The 20,230-nt window shown below is 46.8% G+C and overlaps 1 protein-coding gene across 5 annotated transcripts in view; it reads left to right on the top strand.

The window, feature by feature from the left end:
- HOOK2 (hook microtubule tethering protein 2) overlaps window positions 1-20,230 on the top strand; it is a 54,743-nt gene that overhangs the window by 31,016 nt on the left and 3,497 nt on the right. For 4 of the 5 annotated variants that reach the window (XM_073587413.1, XM_073587411.1, XM_073587412.1 and 1 more), the window contains exons 2-15: window positions 659-744; window positions 987-1,059; window positions 1,250-1,300; window positions 12,845-12,977; window positions 14,469-14,536; window positions 15,006-15,068; window positions 16,642-16,722; window positions 18,200-18,363; window positions 18,480-18,620; window positions 18,836-19,037; window positions 19,125-19,235; window positions 19,453-19,540; window positions 19,941-20,007; window positions 20,088-20,225. In XM_073587413.1, the coding sequence (XP_073443514.1) occupies window positions 659-744; window positions 987-1,059; window positions 1,250-1,300; window positions 12,845-12,977; window positions 14,469-14,536; window positions 15,006-15,068; window positions 16,642-16,722; window positions 18,200-18,363; window positions 18,480-18,620; window positions 18,836-19,037; window positions 19,125-19,235; window positions 19,453-19,540; window positions 19,941-20,007; window positions 20,088-20,225 (1,466 nt within the window). Of the gene's footprint in view, window positions 1-658; window positions 745-986; window positions 1,060-1,249; window positions 1,301-12,844; window positions 12,978-14,468; window positions 14,537-15,005; window positions 15,069-16,641; window positions 16,723-18,199; window positions 18,364-18,479; window positions 18,621-18,835; window positions 19,038-19,124; window positions 19,236-19,452; window positions 19,541-19,940; window positions 20,008-20,087; window positions 20,226-20,230 lie in introns of those variants that run through there. The other variant, XM_073587415.1, reaches the window with a different exon arrangement.

The following is a 20,230-nucleotide window of genomic DNA, read 5'->3' as shown; positions in this document are numbered from 1 at the left end:
CCCCCCCCCCCCCCATGGTTGTCATCGCCGCGGCCCCTGCCATGCTTCTCCCGTGGTTGTCATCGCCGCGGCCCCTGCCATGCTTCTCCCGTGGTTGCCATTGCCGAGCCCCCGCCGTGCTTCCTCCGTGGTGACGAGCCCCCAGTTTTGTGCAAGTTGGAGCCGAAATCTCTTGAGCTTTTGGGTCATTAGAGGCGACGTCTTGGAGATCGGACAGGAAGACCCTCAGAGTTTAGTACAGTCCGAGACCTCAGTGCTGCCGCCACTCGAGGGGTTTTGAGCAGCGGCCTCCTCAGGAATCTGGTGACGGCTCCTCTTTCTGCCGCATCCAGGCAGTGTGGCCAGTGCTCCTCCATTACTGAGTGATACAGGCGTGTTCCTATAGTGGCCCCACAATTCCCAGCCTGACCTCGTATGTGCCTCGGAGGCGGGGCGCTCAGGTCGGGGGGTCCGATGGTCTGCCCAGGTTTCACAATCCAAGAAGAGTTCTGCACTCTTATCCTACAGTGGGGTCCCGCTCTGTGGCTGCGTGCCCCTGAAGACCACCACCACACGCAGGGACCAGTACAGACTGCTGGTGACTCCTCCATGTTACCGCAGACTCATCGCTCAATGCTGAGCTGGAGAATTAACCCCGTCGTGTATCTTTCCTCCATAGATGCAAACATTTCAGGTGTCTGGTCCGTGTGCGTCCTACCAGGACCTGGCGGGAGGACTGGCCATCGCCCAGGTGCTGAATCTCATGTGAGTACATAATAGGGGTTAGAATCCTAAGACCCCTGTGACCCCATTGTGGAAATATGAGGGGGTCCCATGGAGCAGCAACAGTATATATATATCCAGGCTGTACCTGCACTGTGCCAGGGGAGGCGCTCTGTGCCAGTCAGGTGGGCCACGTTACAACACTTGTCGCTTTACTGCACCTGTGATGACTATTAATGGCGGCCACTGCTCTGGATCCTTCATTCTTTGTCTTGTGTCTGCAGAGACTCCTCGTGGTTTAATGAAGCCTGGCTGATGAGGATAAAGCCCGACTCTAGCGATAACTGGAGGCTGAAGGTAAGTGTCCTCTATAGGAAGGGGCGCAGAGGAGACCACCAGGACCATGCCCCTACAGGGGGAGTGGTCCCCTAATGCTACATACACGGCTCATTGTCCGGGCAGTGAGAGGGGACGATGGCTTCTCCGGCAGACAGATAACCGCCAGAGCATACACTGCTAACCTGTGCTATATTCTCTCCTCCATCAGGTCAGTAATCTGAAGAGAATCCTGCAGAGCGTCCTCGAGTATTATCAGGATGTGAGTATATTGTGTGTACACAAAGAAAAGATGGTCTGTCCAGTTATTCACCTAGGGGGCAGTATTACAATAGTTATAGTCTTGTACATAGGAGCAGTATTATAGTAGTTATATTCTTGTACATAGGAGGCAGTATTATAATAGTTATATTCTTGTACATAGGGGGCGGTATTATAGTAGTTATATTCTTGTACATAGGGGGCAGTATTATAGTAGTTATATTCTTGTACATAGGGGGCAATATTATAGTAGTTATATTCTTGTACATAGGGGGCAGTATTATAGTAGTTATATTCTTGTACATAGGGGGCAGTATTACAATAGTTATAGTCTTGTACATAGGAGCAGTATTATAGTAGTTATATTCTTGTACATAGGAGGCAGTATTATAGTAGTTATATTCTTGTACATAGGAGCAGTATTATAGTAGTCATATTCTTGTACATAGGGGGCAGTATTATAGTAGTTATATTCTTGTACATAGGGGGCAATATTATAGTAGTTATATTCTTGTACATAGGGGGCAGTATTATAGTAGTTATATTCTTGTACATAGGGGGCAGTATTATAGTACTTATATTCTTGTACATAGGGGGCAGTATTATAGTACTTATATTCTTGTACATAGGGGGCAGTATTATAGTAGTTATATTCTTGTAGATAGGAACATTTATTTCCTTTCTGTGTTGTCAGGGAAACTACCCTAAATTTTGTCACATTTTGATCATATCTTTACTTCTGTTCTGGAATGTACAGTGTCTACGTGATGTTTAAGCTTTTTTCCTTCATGAATCCCCCTCCCTTCAGCTCCAGGGCTTACCTGTGATCATCGCCTTGTCCTTCCCCTATCACTACCTTGTTCCACTGCTGTATGCACAATGGTGCTTTTGTCTGGTTGGGTTTTCCCTATCTGGAATTTCATTGCTCTTATCTATGTAAAGTTCTGTCCTCCGCCTGCACTTCCTCCTCGCCAGCTGTCCTGTCCTATGGAAATGTCCCCTGTGATCAGGATGAATCATTATCAAGCCTGGCAACAACAAAAAAAAAGAAAAATGTTTATTTTCTGTCCGCAGTGTATGACGCTGGGGCCGCACTATGGTCCATATACATTTTCGCTCCAAACTTTGGACACACTCTCTTTCATGCAATGGTTTGGTTTTTTTTTTGTCTTTGTTCTTTTTGGAATGTTCATATTGTAGATTCAGACTGAAGGCAGGAAACCCACGAAGGAAAGTGTAAAGGAGCATGAGTGACACAGGCCACAATATGTGGTGCACCTTAGATTCCTCACAGTAACCCCCTTTTACTCTGACAGATGTACACAGTCTTTCCATTTCTCAGGAACTTCATTAGGTCAACCTAGAATGGCTGCCAATGAGCCGTTGTCAAAAGATCTTTTTTTTTTTCTTTTTTTTTTTTCTATCTATGACTTCAGAAAGTGAAGCACAGAAAAACACAGTAAAACGTATACAAATACTCTGCTGTAAAAAAGTAACAGTAAACAGCAAGTGCTAGTAATAAGATAACAAAACCGGGTATTTGATTGATATGTTTTTCGCAAAAAAGTATACTAAGCCACTCTACCAACGTCAAGGTATACCCCATCTCAGACCAGTCCCTAACTGATGTATTTAAAAACCTGATCATGTCAACCTGTATGAGCAGGATCCAGACAGGTAATGTCCAATGTGGACACACTGTGTAAGACGGCTTTTATGTGCACGGCCCGCAAGGGAGGGTGGAGACAATTCCGAAAAGAGGGAAGAATAGGAAGCATTTAAGGAAACTAGGATGGATGAACACAGAACTTAAGCACATGCTAAAAAGGAAGAAAAAAATGTTTATAAAATGGAAAGAGGGAGGCATATCTAAAGAAGAATATAATGCTGTCTGCAGAACCTGCAGGGCACAAATCAGATTATCTAAAGCTGACAATGAATTGAGGTTTGCAAGAGATGTCAAAAGCAATAATAAAGGATTTTGGGGATATGTCAAAAGTAAAAGAAAAGTCAAAGATGCTATAGGATTTTTACAGGATGAAAATGATGAAATGGTAAGACAGGATGTTGAGAGGGCTGAACTTTTAAATTCCTATTTTGCATCTGTTTTCTCTCAGAAAGGAAATGTAACATCAACTGTTCTTCACTGTCCTATTAAAGGAATAGAAGAATCCAGGATGTCTATAAACAGAAAGATAGTGAGGAAACACTTAGCTAACCTAAATGAATTCAAGTCTCCAGGTACAGATGAATTACACCCCAGAGAACTGAAGGAGATGGCAGAATAAATATTTGAACCCCTCTCCATAATCTTTGAAAATTCTTGGAGAACAGCAGAAGTCCCAGAAGACTGGAGAAGAGCAAATGTTGTTCCTATTTTCAAAAAGGGGAAGAAGGTGGACCCAGGCAACTATAGGCCGGTGAGTCTGACTTCTATACCAGGAAAGATCTTTGAACAAATTATTAAACAACATGTATGTCAATACCTGGCTAAGAATGAAGTGATTAAACAGAGTCAGCATGGGTTTGTAACTAATAAGTCATGTCAGACTAACTTAATTTCCTTCTATGACGGAATCACTGATTGGGTGGATCAAGGAAATGCTGTAGATATAGTATATCTTGACTTCATCAAAGCATTTGACAAAGTATCTCATACAATCCTTATTGAAAAAATGACTAAGTATGGAATGGACAAGGCAACTGTTGGGTGGATTCATAACTGGCTTAGTGATCGGACCCAAAGAGTGGTCGTAAATGGCTGCACATCCAGTTGGAAGAATGTCTCAAGTGGGGTACCACAGGGCTCTGTCCTGGGCCCTGTATTGTTCAACATCTTTATCAACGATTTAGTTGAAGGAATTGAGGGTAAACTGATTAAATTTGCTGATGACACAAAGCTAGGAGGGATAGCTAATACTAGAGAAGAGAGAGAGAGGATTCAAAAAGATATAAATAAACTGGAGCAATGGGCAGCAACTAACAGAATGGTTTTTAATAGGGAAAAATGAAAAGTACTACATCTGGGCAATAAAAATGAAAAAAGCATATACAGAATAGGAGGAATAGGGCTAAGCAACAGCACATGTGAAAAAGACTTGGGTATACTAATAGATCACAGACTGAATTGGAGTCAACAGTGTGATGCAGCAGCAAAAAAGGCAAATGCAATTCTAGGATGTATTAACAGAAGCATACAGTCTAGATCACGTGAAGTCATTATTTCCCTCTACTCCTCTTTGGTCAGACCTCATCTGGAATATTGTGTCCAGTTTTGGGCGCCATATTTTAAAAAAGACATCAACAAACTGGAGCAAGTTCAGAAAAGAGCGACCAGAATGGTGACCGGTCTGCAAACCCTGTTTTATGAGGAAAGGTTGCAGGATTTGGGAATGTTTAGTTTGCAAAAGAGAAGACTGAGAGGAGACTTAATAGCTGTCTACAAATATCTAAAGGGCTGTCACATTGTAGAAGGATCAACTTTATTCTCATTTGCACAAGGAAAGACTAGAAGCAATGGGATGAAACTGAATGGGAGGAGACACAGATTAGATATTAGAAAAAACTTTTTGACAGAGTGATCAATGAGTGGAACAAGCTGCCACGAGAAGTGGTGAGTTCTCCTTCAATGGAAGTCTTCAAACAGAGGCTGGACAGACTTCTGACTGGGATGATTTAGCGAATCCTGCCTTGAGCAGGGGGTTGGACCAGATGGCCCAGGAGGTCCCTTCCAACTCTATGATTCTATGACCTCCCTAATCTTGCAAAAACAAGAAACCAATTGAATACAAACACATGGGCCATGCACACAGTGAACAAGTCTGTAGGATGTCTTCTACAGCGTGTCCACTTTGGACATTACCTGTCTGGATCCTGCTCATATAGGTACTATACACATGATCAGGTTTTTAAATACATCAGTTAGGGACTGCTCTCATGGGTATACCTTGACGTTTGGTAGAGTTATCTTTTTACTAGCACTTGTTGTTTACTGTTACTTTTTTACGGCAGAGTATTTTTATACGTTTGTTTTACTGTGTTTTTCTGTGTTTCAGTCTTCTGGTGGTGTGAACACTGCCCTACAGACTTGTTCACACTGTGCATGGCCCATGTGTTTGTATTCAGTTGGCTTTTAGACAGTGTCTGTGACCATCCTCTGTGATTTTCAGACCAGTGTTGGTACACAGGGCCGGTGCAGTGCTCAGCCCTTTTCCACAAATGTTCTAAGCCAGAATATGGCGAGAACCACTCATTTAAGTAAAGAGAAACCACAGTCCAACATTAAAGATAAAAGGTCAGGCAATTCAGAAAATTGTAGATCCTTGAAGGTATCTTCTAGTGCAATTATGAAAATAATCCAGTCATTGCGACAAAAGTGTCTCTCATGACAACTGTCCCAGGAAAGGCAGACCTAAGAATTATCTTTGCTGCAGAGGATAAGTTCATCAAAGTTTTCCCAGCCTCAGAAAATGTGAACTGACAGCACTTCAAGTCATGTACAGAAAGTAAATGGCAGGTATATCTCAACATCAACTGTCCAGGGAAGACTTAATGACCGAATTGCTGCAAAAGAAGAAACTACCTAGTACTGCAGACAAGAAGAGACTTGTTTGGTCCAAGAACCACAAGGACTGGACGTTAGATCATAGGACATCTGTGCTGTGCTCTGATGAGTCAAAATTTGACATTTTTTGTACAAACATCCATGCCTGATTGAGACTCAAAAATGGCGAGCGGATGGTTTCTACGTATGTAGTGCCCACTGATGGTGGCATCCCATTTGTTTTGCACTTAGTGCGACTATTACTTGTTCCTAAAGGCAAAAGACCCAAAACACCTCCAGGCTACGTAAGAAGGAGCGGGATGAAGGCTGTGTCAGAGGTCATAGCCCCCACAATCACTGACCATCAACCCAATGGAGATGGTTTGGGAAGAGTTGGACTCAGAGAGAAGGCAAAGCAGCGATCAAGTCCTTGGTGTCTCTGGTGGTCTTCCCAGACTGTAGGTAGCCATTCCAGGTGACCACCCTATGACGCTGCTGAGAGACACACTGTCATCAGAGGGTGATGAGGGCTCTAAGGTATAACATATATTCTGATTTTTCTCAGTCGTGTTTCCTTATTGTTCCAATGCTCTTTGTTGTTTTGCGTCCTTCAGTCTGAAACTACAATGTGCACGTTCCAATAGGAGCAAGGAAACCCAGTGAATGAACAGGTCCAAACCTTTCACCGGTACTGTATACATTAGTGTTAAAGTGCAAAAATCTGTAAAGATATCAGTATATTGGTTTATTGAGCTGACTGTTTGCTACAGTGTATCGGCCAGGGGTTCAGAAGTTTAGCTCTCCTAAGGTGCCTACACATGCAAGAGAAAACCGGGCCCGATATCCATTGTCGGCTCCGATGATCACTATGAAAGATTTATAGCCAGTGCTAGGAATACAGTGGATATAAGAAGTCTACACTCCCCTGTTATAATTCCCAAGTTTTTGACATGTGATAAAATCCTGCACACCCTTACACTAATACTCTTGTTGCCGTCCCCTGTGAATTTCTGGCAGCATTCAGTCTTTTTGGGTCAGGGTCTATCAGCACGGCAGATCTAGAGTTTGCGATTTTTATTTATTCCCCCCCCCCCCAACTCCTTCTTGCAGTAGCTCCACAGATTATGGGGGCTTCTCCTGTGCGCAACGCCCTCGTCAGGTCACCCACAGATTGTCACTTGGGTTCAGGTCTGTACTCTGGATCAGCCATTCCACAACTCTGATCTTCTTCTAGTGAAGCCTTTCTTTTGGTGATTTGGAAGGAGCTTAGTGTCGTTGTTCTAGAAGGTGAAATTCGTCTTCAGCTTTTTAGAAGAGGCCTGAAGGTTTTAATGCAAAAATTGACGGATATTTGTGACTGTTTGTAATTCCCTCCACCTTGGCTAAAGCCCCAAATAAAAGCTGCTGAAAAACAGACCCAAAGCGCAACACTGCCTCCACCGTGCCTCACTGTGGGGATGGTGATCTGGTGATGCACAGTATCGGCTTTGCAATCTGAGGAATTTTTGGCCATAAAATTCCCCCTTGGTCTCGTCAAAACATAACAGGTTTCCTGCTTTTGTAAGGAAAGTCTTCCATCTTGTCGCCCTTCCCCACAGGCCGGACATATGAAGAATACAGCAGATTGTCACATGCAGGACACAACCAGCACTGGCCTGAAATTTCTGCAGCTCCTTTAATGTTGCTGTCGGCCTCTTCCTGCCTACTGAGCTGATTTTCTTTCTTTTTTTTTTTTTTTACCAATTACGGATGGACGTCTAGTTCTTGGTAATGTTGTTGTTATGACAAATTTGAGCCATTTCTTGATGACGTCTTCACAGTTTCCATGTTATATCTAATGCCCTGGACATGTTTTCTACCCTTCTCCTGACTGATATAACTTTCGACTATGAGATCCCTTTGCTGTGTTGTTGGCTGTTGTGGCTTTTACTGTAAAATGCAACTAAGAAAATGTCAGGAAAATCTTCCTAGAACAGCGAAACTTTCTATGTGGCTAATCAGAATCCTTGTAAATGATGGCGGCCATTCACTGACTACTGTGTAACATGAGGGTAAATGTGATTGGCTGATTCTGAACACCACCACATCCCCAAATATAAGACTGCGCTCACACTTATGCAACCACATTATTTTGCCTTTTTTTTTTTTCCTCCAAAAATTATTTCAGTTTCTCAATGGATCTGTACAGACTATGGGCGACATTAAAGGTGGAAAAAGATCTGAAATTATTCTTAATAGGATTTTTTTTTCCTTTTTTTACAAGACAAAACCTTTTATTATAACAGGGGTGGTGTAGACTTTTTATATCCATTGAATACAGGTCTATACTGCTCACTGAAAAGGCAAAAACTTATCAATTCCATTAGTTTCTGTATTTACAGTATAATATTTCCACAGTCCAGCGGGCAGGAGACGGATGGTTTGGGCAGTCTGGGGACGTTCAGGAGGTTGGGTCAGATCCTTTTTTTTGGCGGTATGACATTTTCTCGTACACGACAGCGCACCCATCAGGACGTCTGACTTGCGTTGTGCTGTTTCTTGCTGCCAACTGGTGGTCACAGAGTGCCACTGTGTATTAATAAGGTATCTGTTCCTTTAACGGATTTCCTATAGATAATAATAAATAATAATAATAAATTTTATTTTTATAGCGCCGACATATTCCGCAGCACTTTACATTTCAGAGGGGATTTGTACAGACAATAGACATTACAGCATAACAATAATCACATAGATTATAACAGATACCAAGAGGAGTGAGGGCCCTGCTCGCAAGCTTACAGTCTATGAGGAAAGAGGTAGACACGAAAGGTGGGTGGTAACAGTTGCTCTGATTGTATGGACCAGCCATAATGTTAAGTGTGTAACAGTACAGACACAGAGGGCTAATGGATGCATAAAGCATGTGGGAACATGATGCTGGGAACCTGGTTATGGTAAAACTTTTGGCTCTGCCACACAGGGATAGATTAGGTTAATGTGTTGAGGCGGTAGGCCAGTCTGAATAAATGCGTTTTCAGGACACGCTTAAAATTGTGGGGATTGGGGACTAATCGTATTGACCTGGGAAGTGCATTCCAAAGAATTGGCGCGGCACGTGTAAAGTCTTGGAGACGGGAGTGGGAGGTTCTGACTATTGAGGATACTAACCTCAGGTCATCAGCAGAACGGAGGGCGCGGGTAGGGTGGTATACTGAAACAAGGGAGGAGATGTAGGGTGGTGCTGAGCCATGGAGGGCTTTGTGGGTGAGGGTAATAAGTTTATACTGAATTCTGGAGTGGATGGGTAGCCAGTGTAATGACTGGCACAAGGTAGAGGCATCGGTGTAACGATTGGTGAGGAATATGATCCTGGCTGCAGCATTCAAGACAGATTGGAGAGGGGAGAGTTTGGTAAGAGGGAGACCGATTAGAAGAGAGTTACAATAGTCGAGACGAGAATGAATAAGAGAAACAGTAAGAGTTTTTGCAGAGTCAAAAGTAAGAAAAGGTCGAATTCTAGAAATGTTTTTGAGGTGCAGATGACAAGAGCGAGCCAGTGATCGAATGTGCGGGGCAAAGGAAAGCTCGGAATCAAGTATGACCCCAAGACAGCGGGCATGTTGCTGGGGAGTAATAGTGGAACCACACACGGAAATGGCAATGTCGGGTGTAGGTACATTAGTAGCGGGAGGAAACACCAGGAGTTCAGTCTTTGACAGGTTCAGTTTCATATATAGTGAGGACATGATGTTAGACACAGCGTTTAGACAATCGCCAGTGTTTTCTAGAAAGGCTGGCGTGATGTCAGGAGAAGAAGCGTATAATTGGGTGTCATCAGCATAGAGATGGTACTGGAAACCAAATCTACTGATTGTTTGACCAATAGGGGCAGTGTACAAGGAGAAGAGGAGGGGACCTAGAACCGATCCTTGAGGAACCCCAACAGTAAGGGGAAGGTGAGAGGAGGAGGAGCCGGCAAAAGAAACAGTAAAGGAGCGGTCGGAGAGATAGGAGGAGAACCAGGAGAGAACGGTGTCCTTGAGGCCAATGGAGCGGAGCATAGTGAGTAGGAGCTGATGATCCACAGTGTCGAATGCTGCAGAGATCCAAGAGAATTAGCATGGAGTAATGACCATTTGATTTAGCTGTTAGCAGATCATTAGAGACTTTAGTGAGGGCAGTTTCAGTGGAGTGTAAAGAGCGGAAACCGGATTGGAGAGGGTCGAGAACAGAGTTTTCTGAGAGATAGCGGATAAGACTGGAGTGGACCAGGCGTTCCAGGAGTTTAGAGATGAAGGGAAGATTAGAGACAGGTCTATAGTTAGCGGCACAGTTTTGGTCGAGGGATGGTTTTTTAAGTAGTGGATGTATGATGGCATGCTTAAATGAGGAGGGAAAAATACCAGAAGAGAGAGAGAGGTTAAATATTTTAGTTAGGTGAGGGGTGACAGCAGGGGAAAGGGACTGGAGGAGATGTGACGGAAATGGGTCACTGGTGCAAGTAGTTGGGCGAGAAGATGCAAGGAGCCTGCTTACTTCTTCTGTGACTGGTTCAAAATCAGAGAGTGAGTTAGATGCAGTGGGGGAGGGAGGACAGTGCATGGTATGAGGGGATTTGGAGATAATTTCCTGTCGGATCTGGTCGATTTTTTCTTTGAAGTAATTGGCCAGATCGTCAGCTCGGAGCTCCGTGGTTGGGGCCTGTACTCTTGGGTTGAGTAGAGAATGAAAAGTGTCAAAGAGACATTTCGGGTTATTGGACAGTGAGGTGATGAGGGTGTTGAAATAGGTTTGTTTTGAGAGGTGAAGGGCAGTGTTGTATGTTCTAAGCATAAACTTATAATGGATGAAATCTTCGTGTAGATTGGATTTTCTCCACAGACGTTCGGCGCACCTGGAGCACCGCTGCAGGAAACGTGTTTGCACCGTGTGCCAGGGTTGTCGCCATCTGTGTCGTGTTGTTCTATTTATAGGGGGTGCAAATTCATCCAGGGCACTTTGAAGTGTTTCATTGTAATGCTTCAATGCAGAATCAGGACATGAGAGGGAGGAGATAGGGGCCAATGAAGACTGCAAGTTCTTCAGAAGTTTCTGGGTGTTAATGGCCTGTATGTTTCTATAAGTCTGGACAGTGGGGGTGACCTGAGCAGCCTGGCAGTTCTTTATAGAGAATGAAAGAAGATTGTGGTCAGAGAGCGGGAGAGGGGAGTTTGCAAAATCATCCACTGCACAAAGCCGAGAGAAGACCAAGTCGAGGGAGTTTCCGTCTTCATGCGTTGGAGAATTAGTAAGCTGCGAAAGGCCAAATGAGGAGGTTAGAGATAAAAGGTGAGTAGCAGATGGGGAGGGGGAAGAGCAATGGGGATGTTGAAATCTCCCATGATGAGGGTAGGGATGTCACAGGAGAGAAAATGTGGAAGCCAAGTGGCAAAATGATCCAGGAACTGATGGGAGGGGCCGGGAGGACGATACACCACCGCCACTCGCATGGAGAAGGGGGTGTAGAGTCTGACGGCATGGACCTCAAAAGAAGGGAAGACAAGTGAGGGTACTTGAGGGATAACCTGAAAGGTACATTTTGGTGATAGGAGCAGACCAACGCCTCCACCAGCTCTATTGTCTGATCTTGGGGTATGAGAGAAGTGTAGCCCCCCGTATGAAAGAGCAGCAGCAGCGGTAGTATCTGACTGCTGGATCCAGGTTTCAGTAAGAGCCAGGAGGTTAAGAGAATTAGAAAGGAAAAAGTCATGAATGAAGGAGAGTTTGTTACACACTGAGCGAGAATTCCAAAGTGCACAATTAAGAGAGACAGATGGCATGCAGGGAATATTAATAAGATTAGAGGGGTTTCTGAGTGTAGCAGTGGGGGGGTTTGACTTTCTATAACATGGGGGACCAGGGTTGGGAGCAATGTCTCCTGCAACTAGGAGAAGGAGGATAGAAAGAGTGAGCAGATGGTTAAGTGATTTGTGAGAGCGTCTCTGGTGTTGAATGGTGGGACTGCCTGGATCTGTGCAATTTAACAATGTGAAAAGAGCATGAATGCTATACATAGGAGAGGAAAGAAGCGAGGGGCCAATATGGATGGAGTGTGGAGAGTTAATGCCAGGGCGGTGGATGTGTGTGAATGCAGCGGCCAGGATATAAATTACACAAATGCATATGGTATATATTTGTTGTACTCCAAATGTACAGAGAGTAGATGTATATAAATGTCTTACCTGTCTCCTGCCCTGTCTATCTGCCATGTTATAACTGCCAGAAGTACTTTGATACATGTACTTCGATTACATGTGCATAAATGCTCCCCCTAGCTAGGTCTGAATATATAGGAGGTTAAGGCTAAGTTTTTTTTTTTTTTTTGGCTCTCTTCTCGTTAATCAATCACACTAAATTGAGACACCAGGACCCAATAAAATGTTGTGGTCAAATAAACACATCTCCAGCACTACATGGATCATAAAGCACTTTGAAAAGTTTCTTGACCTCACAACATAAGGGGACAAGCAGAGTAAGTTGAAAAAAACTATATACCAGATATAAGCTTGCAGAGTTGAAAACACATAGATAGCATTCAGGATTAACTGCTTGCTGACATTGAATGGAGACACAGGAGTGGATTCAGAGCAGAGATTGGAAAAGCTGGTTACCAGATATAAGCTTGCAGAGTTGAAAACACATAGATAGCATTCAGGATTAACTGCTTGCTGGCATTGAATGGAGACACAGGAGTGGATTCAGAGCAGAGATTGGAAAAGCTGGTTACCTGTATGAAGAGAATAGAGATAATGTGCTTTCCAAAAAGAGCAACTTTGTAAACTTTCATTTGTTTTGCTCTGATCCTGGAAACAGTCAGCAAGCTTGCTGGGTTTGCAGTATAGCGCATTGGAGTAGTATTTTTCAGCACTAGGTGACTGACCCCAGACTTTACATAACCAGCGTAAGATCTGTGCAGAGAATGATAAAGGAAGATTTCGGCTCTGAAGCCGACGCAATTATGAGATGGTTTTTCATGACCAGGTTCTCGGACACCCGGTTTCGGAGGATCACGTACCAGATGTTGCGATGATCGGGGAGTTTTCCAACACCACAGAACTAAAGAAAATGGTGCAGCTAGTGCTGGGGTGCGCCATCAGCTGTGACAAGAAGGAAGGTGAGACATAGCAGGACAAGAAGGGAAGATTTGCCCCCAATTTTACCAGTCAACACACCGAACCCTGCAGGTCAATTCCTTAGAGGCTGTGGTCTCTGAGTAGTTTACGCTCCCGGTGTCAGCCCATCATCCTCCATGTCTGCTATATGCCATAGTGAGGATCTAATAGGCATCAGTAAATCACTGCATTAAGTAAGTGGCATCTACTGTGTAGAGAAGAGTCATTATAAACACTTCTAGCAGCTCTCATGTCCCAGCAGTCAGTGTGGAGGTGTTGGTAATGACACACATCTCTTCTGAACTCTGCACAATAAATGCCAGCAGTGAAATCATGGAGGAAAGCAGAGACTACATATCTCACAGGAGAAAGCCAGTCTGACCTTTTTTGGGGAAATATTTTTTTTTTTTTTTTTTTTTCTACTGGAATGTCACCTGTTGCTCAAGATCGGTCAACCTGATGCAGGAGAAAAAGTCAAATCTCTGCTAACACCCCCTTTGGTCTTGTGGTAAACTCAACTTTACAACTGAATACTTCCGCAATCAAGATGAGAAATAAAGTAAATTCTGCAAATATTTGGGGGTTACGGCGAGGGGCCCATAGCGAATCAGAGATTCTTTTCTCTCCTTGCTTTGCGTTATGCCACCCGTCTTCTCATGGGCCACCAGATGCAGACAAGCATGTCTATGCCCGGATAGTGGGGGGGCGGCAGAGTTCATTTTTTTTGGCACCTCAGGAGCCTCTACAATACGTTACAGTAAAAATTGCACTCCAAAAGTCGGATGGCGCTCTTTCCCTTCCGAGCCCGGCCGTGTGCCCAAATACTAGATTCCCACCACGTATGGGGGTATCTGCGCGCTCAGAAGAAATTGCACAACCAGTCGTGTGCTCCTTTTTATCCTTGTCAAATGATTACGTTTGGGCTTAAAGAAACATTTTATTAAAAAAAAAAAAAATTTCTTTTCCGAAGGGTTAAGTAACTTCATGAATCCAATTTTGACTACAGTGAGGGGTGCGGAATTTTATAAAAGGGGGCCTGGTTTTGTTTTTTTTTTTGTTTGTTTTTTTTCTGACATGTAGGCACCTCAGAGTTACAAGGTAAAGTAATCCCTACAAAAAAAAAATCAGGTTTGTTACATTTTAATCTAATTTAAGAGAAATTACCGCTAAGCTATTAATCCTCCTAACAAAAAAAAACATTAAGAAAAATGCTTACAAAGGAGACGTGGGAAATGTTATGCTTGAGTTCAGTAGATTTCCCTCTCCATTTCTTACCATTAAAAACAAAAAAAAAAAGTTAGGAAAATTTAGGTAAAAGTTTCCAGATCCTGTTTAGTAGAAAAAAAAAAATCGTCCTGGTCCTTATAGGGTTAAATGCACCATGGCGGTGAGGATCACGGAAGGCGTCTACATGTTTGCCCTGCGCCCCTGGCATGTGACCGGCCTCGTATATCAGGATCTCTGAACTTTTATTGCATTTTGTGTTTGCTCAGAGCACATCCAGCAGATCATGACCCTGGGAGAGTCGGTGCAGCAGGCCGTCATGGAGTCCATACAGGAGGTAAGTGCCGCCCAAAGATGGCCGCGCCTGCCAGAGTATCCTTATCACTAATGCTCGGGGATTAGCGCTCATGGGTCTAGAGGGAAGGTGCTGTGCCCCCCGGGTCATGGCATTGTGGTGTTTGGGGTCGCCAGTGAGGCCCTGGGTAATTGGGGGGAGGGGGGGTGTGACTCACCCATGAGGTCCTGGGTGGTTGGAGGGGGATGTGCCCGGGAGGTCCTGGGTGGTTGGGGGGGATGCCCTCCATGAGGTCCTGGGTGGTTGGAGGGATGCGCCCGGGAGGTCCTGGGTGGCTGGGGGGGGGGGAATGCGCCCTGGAGGTCCTGGGTGGCTGGGGGATGCGACCGTGATACCCTTGGTGGTTGGGGGGGACGCTCCCGGGAGGTCCTGGATGGCTGGTGGGACGCCCCCAGTGAGGTCCTGTACCACATGGCGGCTGTAGTTGCTGACTGTGTATTAACCCCTTCAGCTCCTGAGCAAGGAACCTACAGACACTGTGACACCCGACAGCTACGTCAACTACGACAGTCAGGTAAGTGGCCCCCACGCAGCTCGGTGTCCCGTCCATAGTTGTCTCCGGTGAGACATGTAATTCTGTAACCTGCGACTCTCCAGCTCTTGTGAAACTACAACTCCCAGGATGCTAGGACATTCTGGAAGTTGTAATCCGCAGGTGAAGGGCACGTTACAGACCCCTGTGTAACCAGTCCGACCCCACAATGCTTAGTGATGATACTGAACCAGCAGGGCACCAGGAAGCTGCAAGAAACCTAATGTGTTCTTGCAGCTTTGGATGTGACCGGAGTAGAACAGGCGCTAGATTTCCTCATCATCTTGGCATCACAGACTTGGCCCTATCCTGGATCTCATCATACCTAACAGACCGAACATTTAGTGTCTCCCTCTCACACACCACCTCCTCACCTCGCCCCCTGTCTGTCGGTGTTCCCCAAGGCTCTGTCCTAGGACCCCTACTATTCTCCATCTACACCTTCGGCTTGGGACAGCTCATAGAATCCCACGGTTTGCAGTATCACCTCTACGCCGATGACACGCAGATCTACCTATCTGGACCCGACCTCGCCTCCTTACTGACTGAAATCCCACAATGTCTGTCTATCTCTGCTCGCTTTCTCAAACTGAACATGGAGAAAACAGAATTCATCATCTTTCCCCCATCTCACTCTACCCCTCCACCAGACCTATCCATCAATGTCAACGGCTGCTCTCTTTCCCCAGTCCCGCACGCTCGGTGCCTTGGGGTGATCCTCGACTCTGCGCTCACTTTCAAACCACATACCCAAGCCCTCTCCTGCCGCCTCAAACTCAAAAATATTTCCCGGATCCGCTCATTCCTCAACCATGAAACCACAAAAACACTAGTGCATGCTCTTATCATCTCCCGCCTCGACTACTGCAACCTCCTACTCTCTGGCCTCCCCTCTAGCACTCTGGCTCCACTCCAGTCCATCCTACACTCTGCTGCCCAACTAATCCACTTGTCTCCCCGCTATTCCCCAGCCTCCCCCCTATGCCAGGCCCTTCACTGGCTTCCTATCGCCCAGAGGCTCCAATTCAAAACCCTAACCATGACATACAAAGCCATCCACAACCTGTCTCCTCCATACATCTGTGACATGGTCTCTAGGTACCTACCCGCACGCAATCTTCGCTCATCTCAAGATCTCCTCTACTCCCTTATCTCTTCTTCCCACAACCGCATACAAGACTTCTCCCGTGCTTCCCCCATACTCTGGAACTCTCTGCCGCAACACATCAGACTCTCACCATCAACGGAAACCTTCAAGAAGAACCTGAAGACCCACCTGTTCCGACAAGCCTACAGCCTGCAATGATCCTCGGTCTACTGAACCACAGCACGACCTGCTCTACCCTCTCCTACTGTATCCTCACCCATCCCTGTAGACTGTGAGCCCTCACGGGCAGGGTCCCCTCTCCTTATGTACTTGTGTGTCCCTTGTCTTACACATGTTTATTGTACCTGTCTATATTTCCCTTTTTCACATGTAAAGCGCCATGGAATAAATGGCGCTATATAAATGCATAATAATAATCATCTTCCACTTTGTCTTCTTTCTTCCCAGTCCCGTAAATATTACTTCATCAGCGAGGACACGGATGAGAAGACGGGCATCCTGCATCGCTGTCACGAGCTGGAGCAGCAGGTACTGCTGTGCGGGGAGAGCGCCCCCTCCGTGGTGATGGCGCCTTTACTGCTCGTTGCACATGTTTGTGATGATGGTGGCAGCGTATTCTGCATTTTTTGGGGGGATTATGAACCCCTGATATTAAATATCCCTGGGGAGGGGGGGTCATGGGCATCGTCACCATCTACCTTTGCATCTAGCATTTGCTGACGGTCTGCAGTGAGACTCCACGCCGTGGGCACCATGGCTGTGAAATGCATTTTACAGGGGTTGTCAGAGCCCCGTCCCTATGACAATCCTCATTGACCGACAAATTGTAATCTTACAATACCTGGACTCGTTATGCACACATTTTAGAGGGGAAGTTCCTGTTTTTTCCCCTATCGTCTGACGTGGCCCGTCCCCCAGCGTGGCCTCTGACCTGCAGACTCGGGGGGGGGTGGTGGTGGGCCGGGCTTTTTCTAAACGTGGCTCTTCACTGAGTGATTTCACCCTCTAAAAAGGTTTTAAGCTGAGTTTGGTTTGGCATCCGGAGATGTTGGGTGAGTGTAATGCCTGCCTCGTACCCGCCGCCTCTAATCCTAACCCTTTTATTGCATGCCAGCAATGCCTAACCTGGGGCAGTGCCCAGCAATCACAGTGCCAGGGATCGGCCCTGACACTGATGCGCTCTGCCTGGTCTCCGTGTGCTTCTCTGCTGCCTGTGCCCCTTGTCTTCTGTGTGTCACTTGTATATGTCTGGTGGGCACAGGTCACGATTTCTGGGGGTGGGAGGGCTAGAGATTGTGCTCACCTGCACACAAACATGGGCATTGACCTCCCGTCTCACAATGGCCGCACATATCCCCCTCGTCCTTACTGTGCATGCGGGGTGGAGAAAGGGAAGAATGGAGCAGCTGTCGCCCGTCAGCTGTGCCGCTTTTTCCCATTTCCAGACCGGGTTGTGCTATATATATATCTTCTGGACGCCAGTGTGCGGGCACAGACTAGAAGCCACGGTCTCCTCTGCCATAGGTGCCATACAAGACCAGATCTCCCCCCACCCCAGGACGTACGGTGGGACGCCGAGGGTGAGGGGGCTTGCAGAATGTTGCATGCGATATCCGTCCTGTGCATGGGATTGCCCGAGAAATGTTTTTACAAGTCACGATTCCAAAAAGGGTTGTGCTGGCGCGATCTGGGCCTTCTCAGCTGAGACAGCATGCTGGGAGTTGTAGTCCCACAGCAGCCTACTCCTGAAGCCACTTTTGCCAGTAGCTGTTGATCCTCACACCGTAACCTGCTGTGAACCTAAAACTTCCAAGAGCATGCTGAGAGTTGTAGTTCGACAGCAGGCGGTGCGCTGCTGACCCCTGTTGACACGACCCCCGTTGTTCCCCTTATCCACCTCTTCCTCTGTTGTCTTTAACCCTTCTCACGCCATGTTTGTGCACCTTGCTCCTTTCCTTCCCGTGTCGTGCCACCCTTCCCTCCCCCGACCTCTTACGCCTTTAAGATCTCGTTGCTGATGGAAGAGAAGCGTAATCTGATTTCCGAGAACCGAGCCCTCCGAGAGCGGCAGGATTCACCCGACGGAGAACCTGGGAACCAACAGGTGTTTGGCAAGAAGATGCTCCTGCTGCAGAGTCAGATCGAGCAACTGCAGGAAGAGAACTACAGGTACGAGCTGAGCTGAGAACCTTGTCACTCAGGGGCTGTCTAATGCTTGGTAATGATCCCCATGGTCAAAGATGGCCGACCTTGCCTGCATCGGTGACCACGTCTCTTTCTTCCAGGCTGGAGAGTGCACGAGATGACTACCGGCAACGCAGTGAGGAGCTGGATCGGGAGGTGCAGGACCTACATCAGCGTAACCAGGACCTCACGGGTCTGGCCCACGAGGCCCAGTCTCTGCGGGACGAGATGGACATACTCAGGTAAGGGTAGGGACCCGTCCAAAAAGACCCGATCAGATCATTGAGGTCTCCAGCGATCATAAGGGGAGTATTCTGGATTTCGGCACAGTTGCTGACAAATGGTTTTCCGAGAACGCTCACTTTCACGTCAGAATTGAGCTGTGCCGAGGGCACCTGTGGGGACACCTCAGCACGGATGTGACTGTGGCCCCTCGTTTCTGCCTCTCTCCCATCAGGCACTCTTCAGACCGTGTGGGGAAGTTGGAATCTCTGGTTGAATCTTACAAGAAGAAGCTGGAAGATCTGGGCGATCTGCGCCGCCAGGTGAAGCTCCTAGAGGAGCGAAACACTGTGTACATGCAGCGCACGTGTCAGCTGGAGGATGAGCTGCACAAGGCGCACGCGTCCCGGGGACAGGTGGAGCGCCTGAGCCGACAGGTGAGATGGCAACATCCAGGGCGGACTACAACAACATGGAGGTGTGTGATCAGTGCAGCGTTACCTTGTCCTCTGTCACCATGGCAGGTCCAGGAGATGAATAGGAAGCACTCCGCCGAGTCTCTGAGGGCGGAGAAGTGGCAATTTGAGTTCCAGACCTTAAAGGAAAAGTTTGAGGCTTTACAGAAGGAGCGAGAGGTGAGGAGGCGTCCTACACATATGGGGTAGTCTCCCCAAAGATGAATCCGGAGAACGGGGGGGTGGGGGGGCTTTGGGGGGCCTGTTGCTTATCCCAGGGGGTAGCCGGGTGTTATAGGAGGCGTCAGGCATATAAGAATTTCTCGCAGGCGCGGCTGCTTCTTCACCAGCAGGGGGCACCGTCACCGACCAACCGGTGTCATGTGTTTTCTCTTAGCGGCTGCTGGCAGAACGAGACTCTCTGCGTGAGACGAATGAAGAGCTGCGGTGCTCTCACCTCCAGCAGACGTGCCTGGTGCAAGCAGGTGAGAGGATGCTGTCTCCATGTTACATACGTACTTGCTATGGTTGAGGTGATATATAGGATAGGAGGCATTTCACCTATGGGTGCTGTTGGTATATAGGATAGAACATGTCACTCATAGGTGCGGATGATATATAGGACAGAAGGCATTTCACCTATGGGTGCTGATGGTGCATAGGATAGGAAGGAGGCATATCACCCATGGGTGCGGATGATACATATAATTGGTGTTTCACCCATGGGTGCTGAGGGTGCATAGGATAGGAGGCATTTCACCCATGGGTGCGGATGATGCATATAATTTGTGTTTCACCCATGGGTGCTGAGGGTGCATAGGGTAGGAGGTGTTTCGCCCATGGGTGCTGATGTTGCCCTTACTGTAGATATTCATTTATTGCCAGATGCCCTCTCTGGACTGCCTCCTCCGGTGGACAACCTGGCTGCAGAGATCCTTCCCGCAGAGCTGAAGTAAGAGTCTGCTGCCTGTATACCGCGCTGGGTAGGGGCTGTATACAGTGGCTCTGTACTCACCCCTGTGCATCCCGTAGGGAGACCGTGCTCCGTCTGCAGCAGGAGAATAAGATGCTGTGTGTGCAGGAGGCCTCGTACCAGGAGCTTCTGTCCGAGCTGCAGAATCTGCTAGAAGAATCGAACCGCGGCCGCAACAGACAGGAGAGCGAAAACCGGTGAG

This window comes from Dendrobates tinctorius, unplaced genomic scaffold, assembly GCF_039654945.1.
Source record: "Dendrobates tinctorius isolate UK_male_01 unplaced genomic scaffold, ASM3965494v1 ptg000099l, whole genome shotgun sequence".
NCBI lineage: Eukaryota > Metazoa > Chordata > Amphibia > Anura > Dendrobatidae > Dendrobates > Dendrobates tinctorius.
Note: the sequence above shows the minus strand (reverse complement) of the source record. Positions and strands in the feature narration are given on the sequence as shown.